Raw genomic sequence first — 11,299 nt, 5'->3', positions numbered from 1 at the left:
CATGTGGTACATATTAAACCACAAAATGTGAAATGGTGTGATGGGTATGAATACTTTTGCAGTTATTTTGTTCAGTTGTAGTATTTAGTAGTGAAATATACGCAATATAAGCAAAAACCTCTTGGTAGGCATGAATAATCAGAGTTGCAGTTTTCAGTCACGTCAAGTGAGTTTCTGTTTACCGTCATTTCCGGACGTCGGTGAAGGCAGCACGCCGTTAGGTCAGCTGACTATGAGCTGTCATGTGGTATTCATAGACGGCAGAGAATATGCGGAAGGTGCATGAATAAACAACTGGGCTCTCTTTAAAGAGAGCACACAGCTCGGTGGTTGTTGTGTTACAGGTTCGTTTCCATCCTCCAACATGGCTTGGACAAAATATCAACTGTTCCTGGCGGGGCTGATGCTCACAACTGGCTCCATCAACACCTTATCCGCAAAGTGAGTAAATGTAACTTTGTTTTTTTATTATTATTTTTTTTCAAAATAGTGTTATGTGTGCATAGTTAGTTAATTACAGTATACTTGAATAACTTAAATCAGGTTATAACAACATAATAAATTTAACGCTTATTTTCTTCAGTTTTATCTACGTGAATTACTCGTTATCACCTGTTTCTTACATTAAGTCGTGTTTCAGTTTTTTAGCAACACAGATCTAGCTAGCCGCTAGCTGTTAACGCCAAATAGTAAAATACTTTATCTTGTCGTCAAGCTAGGTCCCAAACAACGTTGTCTATTAAGAAGCTTTTGTAAAAAGCATCTGCAGTCGGTGAAATATTGACGCAGATGTTCCTGTTGATAAGGCGTTGACGGGAAACGGTTGCTAATGAGAAACAAACGACCCAGTTTTTTGTTTTGTTTTGTTTACCATAAATCAGACGTCTAAATCAGATCTGATCTCTTCTAAGATAATATAAGGCCCCTGTGCTGAATAAAGCACGATGAAAAATATCTTACTTCCCAGGGCTTCAAAAGAATAGCCTTGTTTTGCTAACTATATGGTACAATGAGGTCAACACATGACTTGCTGTCATTTGGTCGTAAAATGCTCATTAACAAGCATAATATCCAACAATAAAACAAACTGCTAGAATTTGCATTTATGTTTTGTTTCGCTAAATTTTAATTATTACTTTTGAGTAGAAATTATGTAAATTTTACAGGTCTTTATTAATTTAGATAAATACATTTTATATTTCTTAAAGAAAAGAGTTAAAAGACTGTTGAAAATTACATTTGTAAACTAATCTAACTAAATTCTAATAATTTTAATGACTAATACTTACTACCTTCAAAAATTCCTTTTCTTACTGTTGTTTTTTTATTCTGCTTTTTAATAAATGACAAGTATGCATTATTTTCAGCCTATTTAATAAGTTTGTCCTCATTCAAACAAAATTTTTTTGTAGCAAGAATACATTTTGCACTAAAAGAAAAATTAAAACAGAGGCAAAAGGATAAATTCCAATTTATTCAGACAACAAACTATGAAATATTCGACGGAAACTTATTTAACGCCTTCAGTTTCTTTGTCTTAGTTAATCATTTAGTTGTTACATTAAGCCTAAACTCGTCTCTTTAGAACTGTTGCAAAAATAACATTTTTGATTTCAGCATAATTAAAATAGAAAGTGAACTAAAACAAAAGCGAACTTTTGGTTTATTTGTTTATGAAGCAGGACTGAAATGTGTCTTGATTGTTACTGACTGGACATAAAACTGAAATCTGAGGCTAAAGAAGGAACTTTGACTAGAAAAGCCTCATTTACAGTCTCAGTGTAAAGTTTCTAATGTGACAGACATGCGTTTTTCAGATAGGAGGGCAATCTCAAGTCATAGAATAATCACGTTTTCTTGAGTAAGCCTGAAAGTTAAGTACATATAATCAACAATTTTATTTTTAAATATTAAATCATCTTTTCTTATAGGAGCCTATAGAAAGTGCATCACATTGGTGAAATCCAACATTTGGCTTTTTTAACTTCTCCAATATTTTATGATGTCAGCGTTATCCTTCCTGTCTCTCACTTCCATTTCCTCGTGTCGTGTTCTATTGAAAAACAATACTTACTTCTAAAAGAACAACAAAAAAAATCCCTGCACTGTAATGTTCCTTAGAAGGGAACTCTGCTACTTACGGGCTAGATTTCACTACAGTCACATGATAGCTTACCTGTCACAGAGCCACTTCCTGGATACAGAGATAGAGATAATCATTCTGCCGCTGCTTGCATCTTGTTTTAAGTGCTGTGGAAACGTATGTAAAAGCAAAGTGACACTGTAAAACAGAAGATTATTGTAGATTTTGATCTGACTTTAATAAATTGCAAGCGAGCATTTGAATCTTGACTGACGTGAAGACAGAACTCTCACATGTCAGTCATGCTTCTTGTGACTAGCCAAAGGCTTTATGCCGACCTAAGCACTCATTAACCACACAAGTAAAATGCAACGTCAACACCATTTTGTCTGCCTTTGCAGTGAGTCTGGTCTGCTGTCATCCACTGGGACATTCATGCTTATATGGCAGACATTATTTTTACTGTATTTGCTTCCTGACATCTTTTGTAAACTTTTGAAGTCTAGTTGAAACATTCACCGCTGTCATGCTTTACAGGTTACTCATGTATCAATAATCAATCTACATGATGTGTTTTTCTCTGACAGATGGGCTGACATGTTCTCAGCAAAGGGTTGCCATGGTAACCCTGAACACGCCTTTTCCCATCCATTTGTGCAGGTACAGTAATATGCTTTAAATGACAGCATTTTATAGCAGAGATGATTGAAATTTTTGTTCACAGAAATGGGCTCATATCATGTATAAAAGTGTCAAATATAAACTGGTTGTCTATCTGAAGTATTTTCAACTTATTGTGCTTATTATATTCTTCTGCACTGAAGAATCAGTGTTTACTGAGTGGTGTAGGTCTTTTCCACCTTTTGAAATTCTGTTCACAGTTAAAGCGAGACTTACACTTGACTATTGACCAGTGCAACCTCATAAAGTAGTAATTTTATGAGGCAGGAGAACAACTTCTTCTGTAAAGTGTTATCACAAAGGAATACCTGGGAACTACAAAGAAATATTTTGAGAAATATCAACAAGTCATATCAAAATAGAGGGGAAAAATGCTAGCATTAGCCTAGCACTTCAGTAAACTGCTGTGCAGGGAAACATTGTCAGCAGAAGTGAGATTTAAGTATTCAAAAGACCATAGAACATATATAACTTTAAAAACACAATGCTTTCCTGTAGAAACTCCTTTTGGAACAAAATATCTGTCACAGAAAACTGATACTGCAGCATCTAAAACATCACTTATAGATTTATACACATAGGATGGAGTGTATATTAACGCACACTACAGTTGAGGATTTGAGCATGCTCATGTCATTGGTTTAATTAACAGTAAGGAAGGATAAGACTGGGGCTCAAATATTTGAATCATATGTTTTTGTCATGCTGCACCTTTTTGTCCCTAAAAACCACATGGCGCATCTTACAGTTGCTGAGTAAATTAAATCACCAGTGAATCTGTCTTTCTCTCTCTCTTTCCAGGCTGTGGGAATGTTTCTGGGCGAGTTCAGCTGTCTCGCCGTCTTCTACATCTTGCTGTTTCATGACAGACGCAGCCCAGAGCCAAGAATGAACATCGGCCGGAGCTTCAACCCTCTACTCTTCTTCCCTCCTGCAATGTGTGACATGACAGCCACGTCCATCATGTATGTTGGTAAGTTCAGTAGAACTGGTTTGTATGGTTTGTTTGCTGGTTCACTCAAGAAGAATGATTGGAAATCTACAATTTCAATCAGACATTAAGAATAAATAATTCATTTCTATTCATTATTAATTGGATAAAATAACTTTTTGCAGTTTATCTGCATTCATTAAATTATAGAGTCTTGTTTGCAGAACTGTGTTTTTTCTTCTAGCTCTCAACATGACCAGCGCCTCCAGTTTCCAGATGCTTCGCGGAGCCGTCATCATCTTCACCGGTCTCCTGTCTGTAGCTTTTCTGGGTCGTCGGCTCGCACCCAGTCAGTGGCTCGGCATCTCCATCACCATCCTCGGCCTGGTGGTAGTGGGACTCGCCGACTTTGTTAGTGGCCACAGAGATGACTCCCACAAGCTCAGTGATGTCATCACAGGTAAAAACTTTTTCAAAATCCGTACATAAAGACAAAATGTTTTAAATTAGATTCAAAATAAAGTTGAAGTCCACCTTCTGCTCTGCAGGTGATCTCCTGATCATCATGGCTCAGATCATCGTTTCGGTCCAGATGGTGCTGGAGGAAAAGTTTGTCTACAAGCATGATGTGCATCCTCTTCGAGCCGTTGGAACTGAAGGTAAACAAGTTAATGAGTAAGCTACAACAACAAAAGTGATCTTATAATAATCTTTAAAAAAGTTCACTTATTCAGCACTTTGGAGAGTGATGTGAATACCAAAATACACACCAGACAGGTCATGGACAAGGAATCTGTCAACTGGATAACTAAATCATCTACTGATAGTCGTGGCAAAAGGCCTGAAATAAAACTATCTCTAAAATTGACTTATTTGTGATTACTTGGATTTTAAGTTTATATTAGTCATTTACTGGATATGACTGCGTCTGAACTGTTACTTGATGTTTTAGTTTGTCTGACGGCACTTTGTAAGCTTTGTGGAATTTCATGTAGCCTATGTTTGCAATAATATAATCATCTTAGAGCTGAGAAACCAAGCACAAATGCACCTTCAAGGTCTTCAGCTATCAGTGGGCCTGTTGCAACAAACAGACTTCTGTTTCACAGTCCAATGACCACATGTGTGGAAAGGCAGTCTGACCACAGTATTAGCATATATATGGCCAACGAGATTGCGTGCCTAAGTCCAGCTTATTGTGCCCAAGAAAATTAATTTCCTAATGCAAATTAAATACATTAAGAAGTAGTCTATACATCGGCAGGTATGAATTGATGCATGATGCCCCCTAGCCAATAACTCCATGTTGTTCCCAAAGAAATCCACTATAACATACTAGTTTTCAAATACTGGAATATTGCTCATAATCATAAAAATCTCAAAATGTTAATACTCTGTATTTTATGTAATGTTCAATATTTGCAAACCCCAAATTCATATAAAAAAAAAAAAACCTTTGAGCCTCCCCCAAAAATTAGGAATAGAAAAGCTGACAGAGGTAAAAACAGAAAGAAAACCTGTTAGAGGCCAGAAAAGATTCAACAATATAAATTGGAAAATCATTTATTATTTCCTTTCAATTTCATAAATTCTATATCTGTTAAAATCCTGATAAAATGATCTCAGCTGCTGTAACAAGTTACTTTGGTATGCACACTCAAGTCACAAAGTTTTGTTTTTTATGTGAATTTTGAGCTGAGATTAGTTTGATTTCACTTAAACAGCTGGTTGATTAAATGTGTGTCTTCTATCCTCAGGTTTGTTTGGGTTTGTCGTCCTTTCCCTGCTGCTCATCCCCATGTACTTCATCCACGTCGGGGACTTCAGCGACAATCCTCGGCAAGTCTTGGAGGACGCGCTGGACGCCTTCTGTCAGATTGGATACAAGCCCCTCATCCTTTTGGCTCTCCTGGGCAACACGGTCAGCATCGCCTTCTTCAACTTCGCCGGGATCAGCGTCACCAAGGAGATCAGCGCCACCACCCGGATGGTGCTGGACAGCCTGCGTACGCTGGTCATCTGGGTGGTGAGCCTGGCGCTGGGCTGGGAGCAGTTTCAAGGCCTGCAGGTTCTGGGATTTTTGGTCCTGCTGACAGGCACCGCGCTCTACAACGGACTGCACCGCCCCCTGCTGGCCAGGATACCATGGTGCGCCGCCAGGATGAACCTGGACGATGAAAGCAGCGATGCGGAACGAGAGAGACTGCTGAATGATGGAAGGGTGCTGGCCAGTGAAGACTCATAAACTGAGCTGAAACACTCAGCAAAAACATTTCCACAGAAACTGCAGCTCTTATAAATGCTGTCAGGCATTTTTACGCATTTTCTGTTCATGCCTCAGGTTTTTACTGATCTCATAAAATGCTGTAGTATGAAACTATTTTTAAAAGTAGTACTTTAACATTTTGCGAGGGAAAAAACTTTCTTTTCTTGCAGAGAGCTTAATAAGTCGACTGACAACACTTTCTTAAAGGCGAATCTATTAGACTTCATACATTCATTCAGGAAGAAAAAGAACAAAGTCACTTATCGGTCCTCCTGCTGTGAATAATTTGTACAATCCCCTTTTGTCTGTAGAATAGCACTTACTTTTCTTCTATAGCATTTCACACAATATAATATAACATTATAACAAGTTTTCTACAGGATTTAAGTTTGAGAGGGCAAAAAGGGTTAATTTTGTGTACAAAATGGAAGTGGAAGTTATACCAGATAAAAGTGTTTAGAAATCCTGATTCACATAAAATGTAAAGACAGAGAAATTTTAACTGACTTTAACAGGATTTTAAAAGCGTCTTGTTCTTTTGGTGAGAAGTTAGGAAGATTTACAGACATGGATTTGGGTATTGTGTTTCTTATACTACCAGTTTCTTTGTTGCGTTTATTTTTCTTTGTAACTGGAAGAAGGCTTCCAGGTTTGAGGTCAAATTTATTCCCCACACTTGAAAGTGAAGTCAATGCTGACATTAATTATTCTGCAGGGTGAATAATTTGTTCTTGTCCCAAAATGTCAGACATTTACAAGCTAGAAATGGAAGAAGCTGAAAAGCTTGAACATCACAACATTTTAAAGGGAGTGTTTCTGTGTAAGAGGAACTTTTAGTTTCTTGGACATTCTTAAAGAAGCCAAAAAAAATGTTTTATGTAGTTTTTTATAATTATTTTTGCTCTTTCAGTTTTAGAAAAGAAGCTCGAGAATTTAGTTTGTTGGTATTTGGAGCAAAAATCCTAGAGAGCACATTTGCCCACATGACTTCTTTTTATGCATTTTTAAATTTTGTTTTAAGTCAGACAGTTGTCTCATCATGTGTCAAGTCTGAAATAAGTAAATTTCATTTGTTGTGCCAAGTTTTCTGCTCGTAGATGGGCAGTCATGTTTCCTTCTAGATAGCACTACAGGTATTTTAGAAAAGTATTGCCAATATTTTTAAAATCCCAGTTGGGATCATTCCTAAAATTAACAACGTAGATATGATTGAAAACTCTGACATGCTTTTTTTTTCAGAGCTTCAAGAGTGTCCTGTTATTGACTGTACAATGAAGATAAAAAAGGGAACTTTTATATATTTACTCAAATGTGAATGTGTTAAAGTTTAAGATTTTATAGAATAAAACATACACAAAAATCACACACTTACATTTCACAAGTAAAGATTTAGGACCTTTTAGTTTTTAAATCATTTTAAATTGAATGCATTATCAATTTAGCTATAAAGTAAGACTTTTGAATATGCTGGATAATAATAAACATGTATCTTAAAAAGACATTCTGCTGTGATCTTTTTTCTCCTCTGCATGACATTAATATATACATTACTTTGCTTGGAGAACTTCCCTACTTTCTTATCTAGTTGTACAAACCTGGTAGAGATTACGCCAACAAAGTCTCAGCTGTACTTGAAGAGACAGACGGTTCTTCAAAGTTTCAACTCAAGAAGTTGAATACAAAAGCACATATCTCTCCAAAAAAGCTATTTTTCAAAATTGAAAACCATCCATATTTTTCTATATCACAATTATGTTCTGTTTGGCATTGGTATATCTTGTGTAATCATAATAACTTATATTACTTATATAATGTGACACAATGTGGTAAAGGTTCAGGTTTATGGACATTTTGCAAACTATAATAATTAATTTTGTTATACTGAATATTGAAAAAAAGGGAACACTATGCTCTAATATCACTTTCTTAAGCTAACCAGCCTTGAAAGATCCGTTTCATGCTTTAGTGGAGCTCAAAGGTCAAAAGATCCCCAGAGAACTGTATGTGAAACCATGCTGAATTTAATTGAGCGAGACAGAGGAGCATGTGTTAACTGACCACACACACACATACTGATTGGTTTTAATTTGGTGCATTACAAAGGAGCTCCAACTCAAAATGCCACACACCATGTTTTCATTTGCTAAACCTGTTTTTGTACTCTGTATGCTGACATAAAGTTGACTCTCCGCATATTATTGAGCTGTCAGCTGATTGTACTGTTCACAGAGAGTTCAAGTAACTGAAAAGATACAGGGATTTTCATATGTTGGAACATTTTTCCACATGTTTGTTTGATCTTTGAACAGAGAAAAGAGAGAGAAAAGCACCAGTATGTGCTGCAGGTGTTTGTGAGGAACACCTGCAGCTGTCTGCACTAATCAATCCAAGCAGGTTTATCTGAGTTCAACGAAGTTCAAAAACCTTATTACTCAATACTAAGTCAAGCTCAAAAGCCCCTTGCATATGGTGGAGCATGACATTTTATGGCATGAAATTGAATTAAAAGGTCTGTGCTTGAAGCTGTGGAGATAAACTGTTTGCACAGATCAAAGCTCTACCCATTAATGAATGTACGGCAGTTATTTATTAAAAGCAAGTTTTTTTATGCTCAGTTTCTTTAAGAGGGCTAGCCAGCGCTTGCTTCTATCCAAATTAAAATATTTCAGAACAAAGTGCAGTGTATTCTGCACTTTAATACTGAATGAGGACCTCAAATTGAAGCTGACTGATACAGTCACCTTAGATTAAATTGGGTTTCTGCCATTGAGTCAGGGTTAAAAACATACAGGTGAATTAAATTGACTCAGACAAGTCTTCTTATTCTCATATATTTTAAATAAATATTTCCATTTAAATACAGAACAGAACTTTTTCCTGAGAATAAACTAATCACTATTTGGCTTTGTGGACATTTGTCTATGGATATAAGTGCAAGAAAAAAGATGGGGCTAATTTCTAATCATTTGAAAACCAGCTATCATTTTAATTACAGCTCGTAATTTTGCTCCACTTTGTGTTGGTCAATCACATATAATCTTACTAAAATACATTACTGTTTACGGCTGTAACTTGACAAAATGTGTAAAGGTTAGGGTGTGTAAACAACTTTAAAACAAGATGTATCCACTGTGGTTTTCACACAGGGATGGTAGTGGAAATGTTCTCGTGTAGTGAGTTTTTTCTTTTCTTCTACAGAACTGAACATGTAAGTGAGACAGCTCCCACCTCTGGTCTATATGTCTGCTAAAAGTATTTATTAAACTGATATTAATTTGAAGAAAAATTATCATTAGTTTCACAACTTTGGACATTTTTAGTGCCCCAAACCTGCACACAAATACCACTTTGCTTTAAAAATATCATAATTGAATTCCCCACATAAAATAAATCACACACAGTAAAGTCGCTGCAGTGTCTGTCATAGCCACTGGGTGGCGGTGTTTCGCTAAAAATGAAAACCTCCTCCTTGATTTGTACCTTAATAAACCCAAGAAACAAACAAAAAAAGAAAACAAAAAAAAAAAAAAAACACGGAAATTGCATGACAAGCGCTGCGCAGTGTGACAAAATGGTATCTAAAATAATCGCTAAACTTCAACATCTAGATGTACAGTTAAACTAACACAGAAAGGTGTCTTGTGCATTAAGATTTTAATTAAAAAGGTAACATATAGTAAGAGCAAACTGTCTTGTATTTGCCCAAAAAATGTCCTCAGCTCTGCTGTTGACAGCAGCTGGATCTGGACCCGCAGCCTCTCACATATTAATAAAATAATAGATATAAAAGATAGACAAAACAACACAAACGACCCTCCAGGGACAGAGAGGGGAAAACCATTTCCAGTAGCTATTGGTGGGACAAATGTGTCCCATAGGATAATGGGGACTATCCCATGAGACAGATGAATAGATAGATAGATAGATAGATAGATAGATAGATAGATAGATAGATAGATAGATAGATAGATAGATAGATAGATAGATAGATAGATAGATAGATAGATAGATAGATAGATAGATAGATAGATAGATAGATAGTTAGATAGATAGATAGATAGATAGATAAATAGATAGATAGATAAAAATATTATCTATTTTTCTGTGACCTGGCATTTGAGGGTTCCAAATTCATTTATTTGCAGTTCACAAAAATAATAATAATAATAATAATAATAATAATAATAATAATAATAATAATAATAATAATAATAATAATAATAATAATATCACCAGATGTATGTAATTTTTATGTTTTTTAACGCATAATTTGGCAATGTTGTTCTTATTAGAACGAGGAAATTATCCGTGCTAGACCTGCTTATAATGGAAGCCTGCTTAATATATATTAAGCAGGCTTGCGCATTAACCGTGGGTGCATTCGCAGTGCAGGGCTGCAGAGCCGCAAGAAGCGACTATTCTGTAATGTAAACACACGGATCTCCCCACGTCTCCAAATCACTATTATATTTAAAAGCTCCCATTAAACCGTTCTCAAGTTGTTTACAACTGAGGGTGGGCTGAGGTGAGTGTGGTTAGTCTCCCACTCCAATGTCCAGCTAATGTCCTCTTCATGGTTTAAATTTGACCGAGCTGAGAGTGATGGGTGGGGTCTCATTTCAGGCTCATTCTGAAACCACTTCAAGATGTTCTTCGTTATTTACTGGACATTAATCTGTTGTTTTCAATAATGCAAAAAGCTACTGGTGATCTAATAAACCTGCTGCTAGCTGTTGATAATAACATTATTCCCAAAAAAAAAAAAGAGTGTTTTTTTAAAGCCTATCGTACGAGATTAAAAATGACTTTTTCTCCGAGCTTTCAAATTATTAGGCTTACTTCAGGCTAAATTCACGTAAAAATAATAGTGCAAACATTTTGTTAGAGCATAAAACTTCTGAAATGTAAAGAAATAACATAACTCCACGTTTTACTTTTTTTAAATTTTGATAAATATTTTTACATGAATAAAAACCGCTATATTTTAAATGACAGTTAAATATTCTAATAATAAGGAGCCACAAAATATTTTAAGTGAATAATTCCAGTTAAATATTTTAAAGATGAGAACTGCATTTTGAACCTGTGAGAACATGTCGCATTTATTTAAACTATTTATTCATTTTAAGTGCACAAATATAGGAGACATAATATGTGTTAATAATTTCTTTCAGTTTATTCCATAAGACAAAAATAGTTTGTACTTGTTCTACAAATACACCTTTTTTCATATGTAACAGCATTGTCAGCTAAATTTATATTTATAAATGTTAAGATAATTTTTGTTTTAGTATAAAGTATTAAACAGAAAGTCATTGTCCTTATTGGATATGTATTT

The 11,299-nt window shown here is 35.5% G+C and overlaps 1 protein-coding gene across 1 annotated transcript; it reads left to right on the top strand.

Annotated features, from left to right (window-relative positions):
- The first annotated feature begins 202 nt into the window (after window positions 1–202).
- Window positions 203–7,460, top strand: slc35f6 (solute carrier family 35 member F6). The gene is made up of 6 exons (XM_044107264.1): window positions 203–441; window positions 2,671–2,743; window positions 3,566–3,737; window positions 3,940–4,155; window positions 4,244–4,354; window positions 5,453–7,460. Exons 1-6 carry the CDS (start codon window positions 365–367, stop codon window positions 5,938–5,940), a joined length of 1,137 nt encoding a protein of 378 aa, XP_043963199.1. The 5' UTR covers window positions 203–364; the 3' UTR covers window positions 5,941–7,460.
- Window positions 7,461–11,299: the final 3,839 nt, after the last annotated feature.

This window comes from Gambusia affinis, linkage group LG22 (assembly GCF_019740435.1).
Source record: "Gambusia affinis linkage group LG22, SWU_Gaff_1.0, whole genome shotgun sequence".
In the NCBI taxonomy this organism is placed as follows: Eukaryota; Metazoa; Chordata; class Actinopteri; order Cyprinodontiformes; family Poeciliidae; genus Gambusia; species Gambusia affinis.
This window is presented reverse-complemented; position numbering and strand designations above follow the sequence as displayed.